This window comes from Chiloscyllium punctatum, chromosome 12 (genome assembly GCF_047496795.1).
Source record: "Chiloscyllium punctatum isolate Juve2018m chromosome 12, sChiPun1.3, whole genome shotgun sequence".
In the NCBI taxonomy this organism is placed as follows: Eukaryota; Metazoa; Chordata; class Chondrichthyes; order Orectolobiformes; family Hemiscylliidae; genus Chiloscyllium; species Chiloscyllium punctatum.
The window spans coordinates 51,466,399-51,484,362 of record NC_092750.1 but is presented as its reverse complement, the minus strand read 5'-3'; the positions used below and the strand labels follow the sequence as shown (position 1 = coordinate 51,484,362).

At 37.8% G+C, this 17,964-nt stretch overlaps 1 protein-coding gene across 2 annotated transcripts in view; it reads left to right on the top strand.

Annotated features, from left to right (window-relative positions):
- Positions 1-17,964, top strand: part of rybpb (RING1 and YY1 binding protein b) — a 100,785-nt gene that overhangs the window by 72,404 nt on the left and 10,417 nt on the right. For both annotated transcript variants that reach the window (XM_072582583.1, XM_072582584.1), the window contains exon 3: positions 16,738-16,905. In XM_072582583.1, coding sequence (XP_072438684.1) covers positions 16,738-16,905 — 168 coding nt within the window. The remainder of the gene's footprint in view (positions 1-16,737; positions 16,906-17,964) is intronic.

The following is a 17,964-nucleotide window of genomic DNA, read 5'->3' as shown; positions in this document are numbered from 1 at the left end:
CAGAGATAGATGACTGAGGAGCAGTGTTCTTATCAGTTTAAGAATCATTAGAATCATGATGAACAATACAGATTTTAATGTAAATGTCTTCAAGGGTTCATCTGGACTTGTATATTTTTTACTACTCATCTTGCAGCACAAAGTGATTTAAGTAGTATTGCACTCTGTTGATTACGTATTCCTTTCAAAACAATACTAATATGTCAGCATCTTCATAATTTGGTCAGCATGTCTTCAGAAGCATGTGCCAAAGAGATAATATAGTGAAAACAGTTGACAATTTGGTGAACGTGGTTATAGAAAATGCTTGTTACTGAATCATATTACAGTAATGTGATTTGCCTCAAGTTTATTGAACAACTCCAAGTGCTTTACGTTGTTCAGAACAAAATTATCATAGAATTCTTAGTGTGGTAAAAAGCCAGTCGACCTTTCAGGTCCACACTGACCCTCTGAAGAGCATCCTATCCGGAATCAGTCCCCTACCCCATCCCTGTAACCCTGCATTTACCATGGCTAATCCATCCAGCCTGTACATCTTTGGACTGTAGGAGGAAACCAGAACACCTGATGGGAATCCAAACTGACACTGGGAGAATGTGCAAGTTCTATACACAGTCACCCAAGGCTGGAATTGAACTCTGGTCCCTGAGCTGTGAGGCAGCAGAGCTAACCACTGAGCCACCCTTATTTGTAATATTTATAGTACTTATAATATTTATAAATATCATAAACCGCATAGGTACATTTACACCAAGACATTGCTAACCCATCGGAAGCTAATTGGAGCAGATTGTCACTATTCAGCAACCTCCGAGGTGAAATGTCATTTTCTCATTTTCTGTGACAAGTGTTTGTTGGCAACTCTTGCTACTGAAAATCCTTGGCACTGGTAACTGACATTAAATTCGGACATTGCTGCTAATTAGTCAGAGCTTGTCTAGTAGCTTTTAACTTGGGTCAGGCTTTGCCTAACTATTTTGAAGGAAAAGCCTTGGCCTGGGTTAGCATTCTAGAGCTGCACTTTTTGAGGAAAGACAGAACCAAGCCTAAACATGGCTGAAAGGAATACAGAGTGTCTGCAAGCCACCATGTTTTTAAAAAACCCTCCAACAGTTCAAATGTGTCTCTTCCTCCTGTACTCTGTTCTCATTTGACTCAGAGGCATTTCTACCCCATCACTTGCCAGAAGTGTTTTAAACTGTCTTTTTTAGTGTTATAATTCTCCAGAATTTTCAGAATTTATCATTAGTACAGCAAGCATAGTTAGAATTAGAAAGAAAACTCTCCGCTGATTAAGTCATTATTAATGCAAAAGAAAACTTTTTTTTTGGCTGCAGGACATCACTAAAACTCTTCTCAGAATAGTGAACTAGGCTCAACCATCTTGAGCTGTTTTACTGAAGACCATCCTTCACTCATGTCATTGTGCAAAATATCAGATGACATTCCCCCTATGTTCAGCACCTGTTACCACTACTCAGATACTAAGGCAGTTCATGTCCAAATGCAGCAAGGTGATATCCAGGCTTGGCCTATCAAGTAGCATTCTTGCCAGACAAGTAGCAGACGGTGACCATCTCCAACAAGAGGGAATCCTAACCATTACTTCTTGATACTCAATGGCATTACCATTACTAAATCTCACATTATAACATCCATGGGGTTACCATCAATCAAAAAACGTAATTAGACTAGCTGTATAAATACTGTGGCATGAGATCAGGTAACAGCCAAGAATATTGCAGCAAATAACTTGCCTCCTCACTCTCCAAAGCCTGTCCATCTACAAGGCTCAAGTCTGTTTGTGATTGAGTACTGTCCACTTGCTAACACGAGTTTGTGGTCTGTGTAGAACTGACATTAGATCTCCAATGGGTAATGAGTTTTTAACATCTTGAAATTAAAATCTTCAGTGAAGTATTGTTGAAAGGTCCATTCTTTGCAAGAAGTGTTTGATATTTTGGGCATAATTATATGTAATTAAAATTCCATCCAGAAGTATGAGCCACAGTGTTCTACAGTGCAGTTAGAGAGCTGGAGAGTTATGTCATGTCTTTTCCACTATTTATCCAGATTGTTTGGTCATTTATTTCCTTTTTTTTCTTTAGCCTCACGTGAAATTATGGTTATCAATGTACTTTGTGGGATAAGTCATAAGTTTGAGAACTGTTGCTATAACACTATTTAAAAAATACTGGTTTAATTCTTCAAGTTTACAGTGGAGCAAATTACCCATGATGACTGCTCCTAATTTACTTACCCCTTTCGGAAGATAACTTGGCACTTTAAAGAACATTTGCAGTCATTCATAAAAAAATTACAGCTTTAAGTGAAACAATTTTAAACTAATCAATGTTTAACCCAATGTGAAAGCTATAGTTATGTTCCATAGGACCTCTCCCTCATCAGAAAATAAAACATTGAAATGTGAAATGCTGTAAGTTGAAATATTGGACATACCTAAATTGTTTGCAAAATATGTAAGCTGCTTATATGTTTTAAAATAAACGTTTATAGTGTTTGTTGCCACTTTTATTGAACCCTCAATGAGCGAGAATGTGTCAGGGAGGAAGGGAGTGAGAGAAAGACTGTAAGCTTCAGGGTTGGGAGGGAAGCGGTGAGCAAGAATAGAGCAGAAGTTGCCAGAATGGCACAGGTTGCATTTCCTGATGTGACATCAGCCATACAACAATTTCAGTATGGAAACCCTGATGCTCAGTATATGTACTGGCCCGACTATATCTGTTAAACAGGAATGAAGTCAAATGTGCAAATTGAAACGGACTTGGTGTACTAATGGCTCTTCATCAGTGATTATGAAAATTCCAGAGAATAACACAATACTAAACTGTTCAAAACACTTTTGGCAAGAGATAATCAAATTGCTAATGGCGCCTAATCAAGGCACAGGTCACTTTTTTTGCAAGGTTTGTGGCTCAGGTTGAGGTTTAGGGTGTAGGTTTGCTCGCTGAGCTGTAGGTTTGACATCCAGAAATTTCATTACCTGGCTAGGTAACATCATCAGTGGTGACCTCCAAGTGAAGCAAAGCTGTTGTCTCCTGCTTTCTATTTATGTTTGTCCTGAATGGGGTCCCTGGGGTTTCTGGTGATGTCATTACCTGTTTGTTTTCTGAGTAGTTGATAGATGGCATCTAGATCTATGTGTTTGTTTATGGCGTTGTGGTTGGAGTGCCAGGCCTCGAGGAATTCTCTGGCATGTCTTTGTTTAGGCTGTCCCAGGATAGATGTGTTGTCCCAGTCGAAATGGTGTTTTTTTTCTTCCATGTGTAGGGCTATGAGGGAGAGAGGGTAGTGTCTTTTTGTGGCTAGCTGGTATTTGTGTATCCTGGTGGCTAACTTTCTTCCCGTTTGTCCTACGTAGTGTTTGTGGCTGTCCTTGCATGGAATTTTGTAGAAGACGTTGGTTTTGTCCATGGGCTGTCCTGGGTCTTTTAAGTTTGTTAGTTTTTGTTTGAGAGTGTTAGTGGGTTTGTGTACTACAAGGATTCAGGGGGTCTTAGTCTGGCCAACCACAACGCCATAAACAAACACACAGATCTCGATACCATCTATCAACCCCTCCGAAAAAGAACAGGAAATTACATCACCACCAACCCCAGGAACCCCATCCAGGACAAACCTATAAATAGAAAGCAGGAGACAACAGCTTTGCTTCACTTGGAGGTCGCCACTGATGATGTTACCTAGCCAGGTAATGAAACGTCTGGATACCAAACCTACAGCTCAGCGAGCAAACCTACACCCTGCGCAGGTCACTATTTTGTGAAAGGAACAGAAGGCAATCCTGAAATATTTGGGCTGTGTTAATAGAATGGAAATGAAAACTCCATTCAGATTTTTTCAAAAACCTTTATTCCTTGTGTGCTGTGCTGGTTCAATAAAAAGTATATTAGAGAATATAATAAGATTCTTCCAAGCTGCTACAACATATGACAATGCAAGTACACAAATGCAAAGGACTTGAGAATTTGGATTTGAAGATATACAGTTTTTGAAGAAATAAATTGAAAATCATGAAAAGAAAGGGGCATGAATTTTTTTTTTTGCAGTGGTCCAGCATAAGATACCATGGATACCAAATTGAATAATTAGATTTAAAACAAAGACATAAGAGAATTTAATGATGTTGAATTTGTTTTTGTGATTAGATTTTTGAGGCAAGAATGGGTGCCAATATTCGGGATCAAATTAGGTATGCAGTTGAAGGAAATCAGAGCAAAAACTATATGTCAGAGTAATTTACTTGTTCAGAAGATAAATTCTGAATTTTAATCATTTGGGAAAATGGGCCTTTCTTATAAATTTTTCTGAATTATTGGTAAATGCACAAGTTAACGCTTCAAGAGATTTGCTTTCCTTTCCACAGAAATGACTGGTGCCTTGATTAAGCTCCATAAGCAGTTTGACAGTCTGATGACAAGTAGTCATTCTATTCTGAATGTAGATCATAAATATGAGCTATTTAGTTGCAGGGTTATATGGAGGGTCATGTGCCTGTTCCCAGGAATTATTGATGCATTTCAATCAGGCAAGAAGCAGAACTTTACCGATGCAGCAGCATGGCAATCTCTGAAGTTAAGACTAAGGAATCTTATTGGACCTTTGACATTTCATATTAAAAGTGAGAATGGTAGCAGTGAAGGGAAATGTTTTGATGTTGTCTTGGGTTCTTTTGAGAGTGTTTTAGATATTAGGCAAGAATTTACTGGGATATATGAATATTTGTAGGGGCATTCCAAATTTGAAGCTAAATGTTAGAGGGTAAGGAAGTATTTACTTTTCCAGCAATATTAACTTTGACTGCAAAAACCTCCCCTTCCTGTTTTCATATTTGGGGGATAGAACCAAAGTGCTGACATTGTCTCAGAAAATGAATTTCATTTGTGTGGAAAATTTTGGTTTGTTTCAGAACAAGTTGAAAGATGCCAGTATGCAGGCTTGCAGCACTTTTGACTTATTACTGTCGCATGTACCAAGATTTAATACAATGAAAAATGTTGCCTTACATGCTTTACAGGCAGAGATTACCATATAATTGACAAAAATACAAGAAACAGGATTAGGAGTTAAGCTTGCCCTGCCATTTTCTATAAGCAAGCCTGATGTCTGCCTAAACCTTGAAACACTAAAGGTCTATCTATCTTTAAGTATATAAAACAACGGAGCATCCACACTATCTGGGAGTTGTAAAGATTCTCACCCCTTCGAATTATTAAATTGGTCCTCATATCAGCTACAAATGGTTAATTATTTTATCCTGAAACAGATGTTCTAGATTACCCAGTAAGGGGAAACTATGTCCATGACTATCCTAACAAGTCTTTCAGAACTTGCATGCTTCAATTAGATTAATCTGTCATTCTTCAGAGAGTTTAGGCCTAATTGACTCAATATAGGGAAAGTCCTTTCAATTCGAACTAATCTAGTGAGCTTTCAGCGTAATGAATCAAAGTATCTCCTTTTAGCAGTGTAGACAAAAATGGCACGTGGTCTTGTTTAAGCCTTTGCCAATTGCATCAATCCACTTCAAACCCTTTGCAATAAGAAATGGCGAGTTATATGCTTTCCTAATTGCTGTATCAGTTTGAAAACTTTCAGTTTATTGTACAAATAGGCCAAAGTCAACCACCTGATGAAGGAGCAGCACTTTGAAAGCTAGTGCTTCCAAATAAACCTATTGGGCTATAACCTGGTGTTGTGATTTTTAACCTTGTGTACCAATCCAATACCGGCTCCTCCACATCAAAGTCAATCTGAACGTCAGTATTCAGAAGTTGAACATCTATTTAAAAAAATGTGTTTTACCTTGTTGAAAAGTTCTCGTATTCCATATTATACTCCATCCACAACATTGCCCACACACTCAATGTGTCTATATCCCTTTGTATGATCAGGGAATAGGCCTTTTTTTGGCTTTTGGGTCTGCTCTGTATTCAATAAGTTCATGGCTGGTCCAATTGTGGCATTAGCTGTACTTTGCAGCCTGACTTCATTAACCCTTAACACTCTTGCCAATCAAAAATCTGCCTAATACAGTCTAGCCATATAATTAATGATCTGGCCTCCACACTACTCTGTTAAAGAGGCTTCTAAAGATTTAACAGCCTCCTTAGGAAAAAGAACCTTTCTTGACTTTGTCTTAATGGCATAGTTCAAAACTAAATGATTTAAGTTATACATACCTCAAAAGAGGAAGTATCCCCTCAACATCTATCCAACCGAACAGTCTGAGAATCTTGTTTGAGTAAGGCCACCTTTCATTTTCTAACCTCCAGTGGTTACAGGTCCAACCCTTCCTCAAAGTCATTCCTTCCATGAACATTAGTAATATCTGTTCATGTTTATCTCACGCGCATTGAATTTCCATTTTCCGTTTTGTACAGGGAAACAGACTGGGTAGAATTTCTATTCCTTTGTTTAAGGATAAATCGGTACAAAAATGTTAATTCACGGTATTGTTGTGAATATCTATATATCTATACTTAATTAGTCAATCAGTTGAGATTTAGAATTTTCTGAAAGCTTGAATGCCGAAGGTCAGAAGTAGTGGCCATTTTGACAGTCTTGTCAAGTTTCAAACAAAAGTTTGTAATATACTCCATGTGGAACATCGAGATCTAGGAATCAGATCAAGTATCGCAGCATCGAATTTTATGTTGCTTAGGCTAAAATTGAATTTTAAGACATTTTTAGTAGATAAGTTTGAAATGATTGGACATGTGCACTTTACGTGAAAACTGGGTCTTAGTTACGTGAAAACTGTATGTTGTGCTTCTAATTTAAGATTACTGTTTATTTAATCCGCTTTATTTAGGCATAATTTTGTACATTAGATTTACCAAAAATGTCCTGTTATTTTCAAAAAAATTGGCTGGAAAAATAACGCGTCATGTAATTAAAGCAAATACAGCAACTGAATGAATTTTAGTCCTAAGTAAATTTACCACGTATTTGAGGCTTAACTTTGTCCACAGCTATAAAAATGATAGATTACTTATACTGATAAAATTGTGTAAAGAACTTGTAAATCAGGTTACCAAATGAAAGCTATTGGAACTTTTATTTTGACCAAAATCCCCTCAATGGATAATGCAGGACCACTTATGGCAAGCCACGTTCAGCAGATAAGATCAAATTGAAACAACATTGAGAAACTGTTAGCATTTCAGATCAGATACTACAGACATTGGACTTCAGAATCCATTGGTAAAGGTGACATGAAAAATTTAATATGAAATTAGTCATAATTTTATATAACTTACCTGGAAATGGACTTGACAAGACTAGTAAAGATATATCTGTTTGTATGGTACTTGGATATACAGAGGAAACTCAATTATCCGAAAATCTGATTGAGCGAAAGAGATCTCAAGGTCCCGATAGAAACATTACATCAAAGACGTGTTTCCAACAATCTTTTCCAACAAATGACTGACCTCCCGCCCTCTGTCTCTCCCCACACTTTCCCTGGAGTTCTACAGAGGGGTGTACCCTCCTTCCCCAGATAATCTCTCCAACACTGTGTGCTATTTGGAGACTTACCACGCAAAAGCAACAGCAGCAGTCTTGTTCGTGTACAGTCCGGCTGCCCTGGAGAGGAGGCAGGGGGACAGCGTTAGGCGGTCTCGCGCGCTGTGCTACTGCCTTACTTCCTGAATGGGGAGCAGACTTTTTAAAAACTCCAAGCCCCAAAGGAAAGGCATTTGTAAGACTAAGTTGTTTCATGTTTAGTTTGAGTATTCCATTATTTCCAAGTTTTAAGTAATAGAATCATTAATTGTAAAAAAAAATGAACTGTCTAGAAATTTGAGTTGAAGACGGTTTACCATATAATTTCCCAACTGAAATATCAGAAGATGGTTGTTTATGTATTTAGGAAAAGTCAGTTGACTTGTGGAAAGTAGACAACCAAACTCTTGAGAGATAAGTAATTGGTTTTATGGCTTTAATTGCTTGATAAACTTTGTGGAAAAGTTTAAAAAATCACACCACATCATGTTATAGTCAAACAGGTTTAATTGGAAGCACTAGCTTTCAGAGTGCTGCTCCTTCATCAGGTGGTTTGTGAAAAAGGCCCTGCGCTGAAGGTTGCCTTGCAACAGCAATGGCAACAGCCTCTTATTGTTCTTCAATAAGCACTCAGTCAGTTGAAGAAAAAATCTCCTAAATTTGTCAGCCCAAAAAAAATTTCTCCCCTGAAAATATAACCATGCATAGGACAAGCTGCACAGGTCTTGCTCAGTTGATATCGTCTGGGAACCTGAGAAAATTCTTAAATTAGTATCTTTTACTTGCCTTTCAACTCTGTGCTGAACTATTAATTTCATTTTAAGATGTCAGTTGAGTCTAAACCTGGTTTAAAGGTCTGCCATTGATTCTATGGCTGACAGCATTGTGATCTTGTCTCGACTATGAGAAGTCTTAACTTGATCCTTTTGAATTTTGACCCTTAGCTCCACCATTTACTTCCATTTACTTTATTCTTCAAAATACATGTAATTTCTGCAGAGTTGTCTTGTCCTGTATTTGGGTGTGAAATTGTATTTTAATTCTAAGTAGTATTAGCTTGGTTGTTGATCAGATTTTAGCCTCTTACTGTAAGCACAGGTTGTTTATAATAAAGTTAGTTTTGAGGTTACTGAAGAAACCTGATGAAAGTCTCCCTTTTGTTCTGGGTGACAGTAAGAAGGAGAAATACATATATTATTTTAGTGATTTAACGAAAAACATTTTTACATTTTGGTATGGTGTGTGGAGTAGTAGGACTTGATTTCCAGTACAGTCCTCCCATTAGAGTCATAACAGGCTGCATTTGAGTCATCTTTAAACATTTGCATTGGATTGGAATGGAATTAACCAGAATGACACAGAAATTGCAAGTTCAGCACTTCAGTGCTTGCTCCAATGCACCTTTGATTTGGTAACGTGCACATCTTTCTCAGACCGCATCAGTTTAATCTTATCACTATTGTTGCATTGTCCTGTTAATGCGGCTATGGTGATATAGATAATGTTACATAATTAGATTAAGAAGTGAATGACCGAATTAATTTTATCATTTCACAGATTATTTTAATATCTTAATCAAAATAACTCAAACAATAGTTGATGGTTCAAAATGGTGTAGCTTGTGTACTAGCTAAATTGGTGTTAATGAGTATAAACTAGTGTGCTGACAGGTACATTGCTTTACATTGCACCTATTTATCTCTGTGCTAAAATTGTTTATCTTTCTCCCTCCCCTATCGCTACAGTGTATTGGTGAAATATAACTATAACTTGGAAAATTTTGAGATCTGTAAGAAGGAAGAGTGGATTCATCCTATGTCCAGTGTGTCTTTTATGTTGTGCTAATCTAGTCTTTCAGGACCAAGTGCCTTTTTCTTCTTCTTGATTTTAAATATCTGTGCTCTGCTTTTAAATGGTAATTTTCTATTTGTTTTTGTTAAAAATCATTCTCCTCCGGTACAAAGAGACCTTCTTCTAGCAAGTCACACTCTCTCTGGCACTCTTTCTAATCTCTCACCACCAATTTGGGGGTCTCGTATTTGTTAACTAAAATGTTAGGTGATCTGCCTAGGCTTCTACATGTCAACCAACTGCTTGCAGCTTTGTAAAAATTACTTGTTTGCTTTTCTTGCCCTCACCATCTTAGATGGTGCCAAATGTCAGTTTAATGCCTTCCTAATAACATAGCCAAAATTGGAATTATGCAGCGAAGTAAACACAAACCTTGCTGCTACCACTTGTTGGCACGTCAGTGGTCTGTGTTGCAACATCTGCTAAGTGATGTTTTCAAAGTAATAAACTTGGGAATTGTTTATTCCCTAGCGTAACACGTTTGTTTCCTATCTAGTAAATATTGCATATATAAGGTCATATTTTGTTTATGGAAATGCAATACATAATGTCTCAAAGTCTCTAGAAGGAAGGTAAAAGTAATGAAAAAAACTTTGCATGAAAGATGATTGAATATTGCCTTAGGGTTAATAGTAAATGATAAGATTTGAATCATCAATCTGCCGAAATAAAAACTACATTATAGTTATGGTAGGGCTCACTGAAAACAAGTATTGATAATATGTCTGATTGCTGTGAGACAGAATATTGCTAATATGTGAAAAGTCTTGCCTTTACCCAAAGCAGTACTCCCTTTTGTTTTGATAAGCAGTTGTTTTCTGAATTATTCTGCAGTCTCAAATTGAATGAAATGTTTAGAGCAGATCAGTGGCTCAAGTCAGAGTTTAGATCAGAGTGGTGCTGGAAAAGCACAGCAGGTCAGGCAGCATCAGAGGAGCAGGAAAATCGACATTTTGCCCGAAACGTTGATTTTCCTGCACCTTGGATGCTACCTGACCTGCTGTGCTTTTCCAGCACCACTCTGATCTAAACTCTCTGGTTTCCAGCATCTGCAGTCCTCACTTTTGCCCAGTGCCTCAAGTCATCTCATTCAGTTCAAAATGTCCCGTGATTGGCATTCTGAAAGTTTCCTTCAAGGCAGTTGCATTGCATCTCTAATAGTTTAAGACATAAGTCAGGCAGAATCATGATTCTTTGCAATAAAAGCTGTTTTCTAGAATCATATATTGGACTCAACGTGGAGGCTGTTCAGTTCATCATATTTTTGTCGATTGTTTGACCTGTCCAGTTAGATGCTTTCTTCATAGTAACCAATTATTTTCTGTTGAAGCGTTCACTCTGTTCTTATTTTGAATGTACTGTCCAGAGTTGGGTTTGAGGCACCGCATTCCAGATCACAGCAGTCACTATATATTTTTAAAAATTCTTTTGCATCTCTGGTTGGTTTGGCATCAGCCTTAAATCTGCACCCATGTTTACTAAACTCAGCTGGAAACAGTGTCTCCTTAATTACTTCAAAGCTTGTTATAATCTTGGGCACCTACATAATCCTTTAACATTTAAAGCCTTTTAAACGAGCCACGAAACGACACGACCAGCTATCCTTCGTAGCCACACACACAGAAGACAAGCAACATGAATTCGACTGGGACAACACTACCATTATAGGGCAAGCCAAACAGAGAACAGCCAGGGAATTCCTAGAGGCATGGCACTCATCCACAGACTCTATCAACAAACACATCGACCTAGACCCAATATACCGGCCACTACAGTGGACAGCTGGAACTGACAACCGGAAGCGGCAGAGACAGGCCACTATAAATGCTGGAGGAAACAGCACAGAAGCGCTTCACAGGAGGCTCCCAAGCACTGAGGATGTCACCTTGACAGGGGACGAAACGTTTGCAAGACAAATTTCCAGCTCGGCGAACAGAACCACAACAACGAGCACCCGAGCTACAAATCTTGTCCCAAACTTTGAATTTAAGGCCTTTATTCAAAGTAGAATAATCTCATCATTTCTAGTCTTTCCATGTACTCCTGAAATTATCTTTGTAAATCTTTTTGTACTTTTTCCAAAGTCTTAATATCCTTCCCAAGTAGTGTCTAAAATTTGACTGCAAACAATTGGAGTAGAATATAACCAGTAACTACCAAAATTTAATAATTTTTTTTGCATTGTATCCCACATCTTTTATTACAAAATTTGCGTGACTAGGCTCCAGTAGGGTTCCTGGTTAAAGGTCTAATCTCGGTGTGTGCACAGGAGCATTTCCAACTCTGCATGCTCTATTTTGGGCCTGTTTGCGTTCGTATTAAAGAATTCAGTCTCTGATATGACATGAAAACTAGGTGTTGTGAGATCCAATCTAGACTTCATAAAGAAGAGGCTACTGGACCAAAAGTAGTGTTACAGCATGGAGAAAAGCTGGTTCCAAAGGTGGTTTGAGACATTTGAAGAGATGTAGTTATGAAAATGGTAACTGGAATAGAAATAAACACCAAAGATCATATCCAGGAGGGGTCAGGACATTTTGAGAAAAAAAACAATTGTGAAACCAGAAGAAAGTAAAACCATCAAAGTTAACAGGAGCCAGGAAGAAAGTCAAAACCTCCTGAGACACTGGACGGAGCCAAAAGGCTGTGACCACCAATAGAAGAATGAAGAAAATTATTAGTGGTGTGAGCAGTTCCATGTAGGCAGGGCTCAGGCAGAGGTCCTTGTGGAGCTGAGAAGGAGCTTAAGATAAAGCAGGGAGTTGTTAGCAATACCATTCGGAAGCTGAGGTGCAACCTTCAGGTGGTGAAAAAGTGTTCGCTTTCCAAGTCAAAGAGACATTCGAGGAAACGAGAAATGGAGTATTAAGGTTGAAGAGTGAAATCCCTGAGAGAGATTTGTGTTGAAGAGTCTGGTTGTGACTCAGCAACCCACCCAGTTGGCAATTACTATCAAATCTGTGGAATTTATCTTGGCTATACCTGCCATTCAACATGCAGGGTAGTGTGCCCAGCCAAAGTTCGTTGGTAAATCTGTTTGTCTGCTGGTATATTTGAATGTTACCTTGCAATATCTATCTTGGATTCTATTTTACTTTGTTGGTTTGGAATTATAAATGTTGGTTGTACAAATCCATAAAATTGTTTAGATCATTTGATTACTAAAAATATTGGATTCCCAAACTTTATTTCGGTTGCTAGTCTGTAACGGAGTCATAATTAAATTTGGGAGTTTCATCCAAGGTTGTTTCAGAATAATAGAAGCATTTGACTCATCATGTTCCCTAGCTCTTGTAGGAGCATCATGATTTAGTGACATTCACTTGTCTTTTCCATACCTTTTGCTATTCAAGTAACCATCCAGTGCCCTACTGACTGCTTCAGTTGACTCTTGTCTACACCACACTTCCCAGGCAATGCACTCTGGACCCAAGCAATTTGTGTGAAGTTTTTTTTTCTACATTTGTAATTGTAAATCATTTTAAATGTGAGCCCTCTCATTCTTGATCCTTTTGCAAAACGAAACACTTTTTTTCTCACTATCTGTTCTATTCAAACTTCCCATTATTTTGAAAACCTGTATCAGGTCTCATCTTTCTTGTCTTTGCATCTAAGGGAACCATTGCAACATTTTAATCTATGACAAAAACTGAAGTGTCTCATCCCTGGAATCATAATTATAAATTTCTTCTGTACTTTGTCTCCAATGAGTTCACATCCTTTGCCTATAATTAAACACAATACTCAAGCTGAGGTCTAATAGTATGGTGTTAACCCTAATTATAAAGCACAGGGTACTTTAAGCTTTATATTTTGTTCACATTGCCTTCACTGATATGTATGCACATATACCAGGACCCTCTGCTCTTGTACCTGCTTAAGCATTGTAAACCCTGTTTTCTTTTCTGTCTGTGGTCTTCTGACCAAAATACATAATTAAATTCCATCTATTACCTAGCTGCCTACTTTATAAATTTGTCTTTGTCCTTTTGTAATTCCACACTGTTGTGCTCCATCTAAAAGTCTAGTGTTATCCATAAACTTTGAAATTGTTCCCTGCACACCAAGTTCCACTGATATACGTATTAGGGTAAGCAAGGGTCTCACTACTATTAACTGCTGGAGAACTCCACAAAAACTTTCCACTTGTCTGCAAAATTCCCATTAACCACTGTTTCTTATTATTCAGCCAGTAGTGTTGTATTTACATTGCTATCGTCCCTTTTATTACATGAACCACAACATTTTTTGCAAGTATACTTTGTGTGCTGTATTGAATACCTTTTTGAAGTTCATATACGCCATGCCTTAACTTTGTTCTTAAGATTCTGTATCTAGGCACTTTTATCTAAGATGTGGTGTCTTCTGTGGCTACATTATCCTCTCACTGCACTTCTGTGCTTTTATAGTAGAGTACACGTGACAGTAAAATTAACCTGCATTACCTTCATTGAATCTTTGTTTCCTTCCTTTTTTAAGAAAAACACAATTTCCCCTTTCGAAATCCGTGTTAGCTCTTTTATTTTAAAAAAATCACACTTCTCCATGTGACTACTAATTCTACCCTACAGATTTGCTTCTAGAAGCTTGCCCACCATTGAAGTTTAGCTGACAAGTTGGTTAGCTCAGGTGACTGGATGACTTGTTTGCATTGCAGCATGAGGCCAAAAGCACGGGTTCAGTTTTCCTGCCACCTGTCACCAGGAAGGTCCAGTCTTAGCCTTGCTCCTCACCAGAGGCAAGTTGATCTTCAGATTAAACTCTTCTCTCATTAAACAAACAGTTGGTGATCAGTGCTATGGTCCTCTGAAACTAAAGCCAAGGATCTCAAGGTTTTTTAAACAGCTAACTTTGCCTGCCATATTTTTAAAAAAAACCTGTCCTCTTCATTTATCCTCATACTTTTTTAAAATTGAGCATTTAAGTTTGCATATTTTGGGAGGAAGAATGAAAGTTAATACATTTTCATACTTCTCTACACCAAATTTCTTCTGCTATATGTCTGCCCAACTTGCCAGTATACCTATTGTAATGACATCTTTAACTTGCCTCCACGTCATTGTTTGCATAATTTGAGATTCATGTCATCTGTGAACTTTGAAATTATGCCCTGTGTATCCAAGTTCAAGTCATTTAATATTTATTAAAGACAAGGTGAACAAAAAAAGTGAGTGGTAGTGCATGAGCTTGGGTGAGAGATGAGATGCAAAGTGGCTGAAGGTTGGCAAAGGAGGATATTGCAACAAATGGGTAGGTTCTGTAAAGTGAGAGAAAGGTTTTAAACCTGTCAACAAAAAAAATGCATCGAATTGGGATCCAGAAAAACTTAATACGGAGAATGAATGTGTGGAGTATCTACGTTAGGATGTATACGTTCAGGGGCTGCTGTGTGGAAAATAATTGTGGGAAATGCTTGTATAATGAGCACCATTAACGAAGTAAGTTAGTACTGAACAGTTGGGTGGTAAAATGCATTTGTGTTTAGCACATTTCAACATGTTTCACATGTGATAAATAGAGGTGCAGTGACTATGAAACCATTTTATAGATAATAAAACTCCAAACATAAATAAAACGCTTTCATTTTTGTGTTTTTTTAATGACCTAGGTCACCCCAAAATGCTTGACAATCCAGAACTACTTTGAAAGTATACTTACTGTTTGTTGCAGTGAAAGACATGTAATAAAGAAAATGATCAATGAATTTAAAAGTCTAGGACAAGGGAGCATGACCAAGAAATTAGGTGAGAGCTTTTAGGAGTAAAAGCAGGAAATATTCCCACCCACCTGCTGCAGCGGTTTGACATCTCTTCTATAAACAAAAGCTGTGCTAGATTAATATGTTAGATAAATTGTTTTTTTGTGTGTGGGGTAGTGATGGCCTTTGTAATATTACAAACTGGACTATTAATCCAGAGACCTAGGTAATCCCACTATGGCAGGTAGTGGCATTTGAGGTTTATAGTGGAAAAAGCTGGAAATGAGAGCCTAATAATGACTACACAACCATTATTGTTTGTCAGGAAAACCCACCTGATTCACTATTGTCCTTTTAGGGAAGGAAACTGCCATCCTTACCTAGTCTACCATATGCATGACTCCAGATCTACAGCAATATGATTGACTCTTAACTGCTCTCTGGGCAGCTAGAAATGGGCAATGATGCTGGCCTAGCCAGTCATGCCAGCATCCTGTGAATGAATTTTTATTTGAAGAATTTGAAATTGAGTTCTGAGATGCAGTAAAAAGAGTAATAGCTATTAAAATCTTTCACCCTTGCACTAATGCAATGAAAATGCTTTGCTATTGCTGAGGACCACAGCCAGGCAAATTTAGGGTAATTTAGTTTAGAGCAGAATTGCGCCTAAGTTATTTTAAAGAATAAAAATTTTCTGTTGTTAGCTTATGATTTTTGTTTCAGTTGGCACAATAAAACACCATGGCCTATGGGATATTCATGCTGTACAGTCTTGGTCTCCTTATTTAAGAAGGGCATAAATATGTTTGAGGCAGGTTTATTGGATAGGTGATTTTTTTTTTAAAGGTGTTATGAATTCTTTTATCTCTTAATTTCTTAAGTCCAAAGCCCACAAATCATCAAAAATACAGGTTGTCATGTTGCTACGTGACAATACTGAACGGTGATAAAGAAACTTCTTTAAACCAAATGTTAAGAATCAACAATTGGCCTTTATGAAAATCTCATGAGCCCTCAAAGAAACTTTGACCCTATTTTTGTCATCTCCAGGCTCTGAAATTTTGGTTTTCTACCTGTGATGTTCAATTATCTCCTTATAATCTTCTCTCGCCTCACATTTTATTCTCATTCCAAACCCCATGTATTCACCTTTTTCCTACTCCACCCTATAGTGGTGGAACATGATGTATAAAATTTATCAAAAAATATTATAAAACTCTCGCTCGAGAATTACTCATTTGTAATTAAGGTCTTAAAATATTTTGGAGTTTGAAAAATGTTCAGACATCCAGGACTCCTCCTCAAGAACTTCCTGACTAAATCCTTCCACCTCTTTGTTCTTTAAGATCACCCTTAAAACCTGGTTGTTTGATCAATTCATTGGTCACTGCTGCTAGTCATTATTTGCTTCAGCATCACCTTTGTGTACAGCTGTGTGAAACTTCATGGGCAGTTACGTAATTGTAATATAATATGGAGAGAAAGCCATATTTCACATGTGGCTGAATGTTTTCAGATCAATTTAACCATCAAGTTAAGTATGAATTTAGCCTTGGAGTATCTCCTTGATTTTTGTAAGCTGCCATGTCATATGTAATGTGTTTGGATAAATGTTGATTCACTTAGTAAAACGAATGCCTCATTTTGAATTGCAGAAAACCAAGAATAAACTCTCAGTTGGTTGCACAACAAGTAGCACAGCAGTATGCAACACCTCCACCTCCAAAAAAAGAGAAGAAGGAAAAAGTTGAAAAAGATAAGCCTGACAAAGAGAAAGAAGTAAGCTCAAATGCAAGCAAAAAGAACAGCAATAAAAAGATAAAGTAAGTGGACTTATCAAACTATTTGAGTAGGTTCTGGTTTTTATATGGGGCAATAAGCTTTCTCTGGTTGAAGTATAGATGAACTGAATACGCTTTATCTATAATTTCGATTTTGAGGATATTTTTGGGAGGTTTGTTAATAAGCCCAATAGGTTATGATCTGTCAGATTTTACTCTCCAATACTTGCTGACAGTTCAGAAGCATTGAAATTAGTAGTATGTTGGTGCAGCTTTCTCCAGAAACCTACTGCAATGTGCTTAAGTTCAAAAGGGCACGAGTAATAGGTCAAAAGTAGCCCATAAAGCCCTTTAGGAGAAACTGAGGACCGCAGATGCTGGAGATCAGAGCTGAAAATGTGTTGCTGGAAAAGCGCAGATCAGACAGCATCCAAGGAGCAGGAGAATCGACGTTTCGGGCATGAGCCCTTCTTCAGCGATTCCTGAAGAAGGCCTCATTCCCGAAACGTCGATTCTCCTGTTCCTTGGACGCTGCCTGACCTGCTGCGCTTTTCCATAAAGCCCTTTAGATCTACTGTGCCATTCATTAAAGCCGTTTTGCATTTTTTTTAATATCAGCTCTACTTTATTCTTCTGTCCCTCTGTTCTTTGTTTGTACCAATCTCATTCTTGATGCTGAACGCGTGAATGAATATATTCCACAGTTCACTGGAGTAAAGAATTTGAAAGATTTATTGCCCTTGATGAAAACAATGGTTTCTCATCTCAGTCCTCACTGATTATGCCCTTATCCTAGTTCTAGAGTGCAGCCCAGATGATCAGCTTTTCTGTTAAGCTGTTGAAGAATCATATACATTTCAATAAAATGACTTTATATTCCTCCATATTCTCGTAAGATCGCCCTCATCCCAGGTATCAACCAGGTGAAAACTTGTGCCCCACCCCATCAACCGTTCCGTGCATCTGCTCTTGGGTCAAGAGACTAAAATCAATACGTAATATTTCAGAGATAGTCTTCACAAAGCCCTACATCATTTCGACAACGCCACCTGTTCTTATACTCAACCACCTTGTAATAAAATGCCATTTGCCTTCCTACTG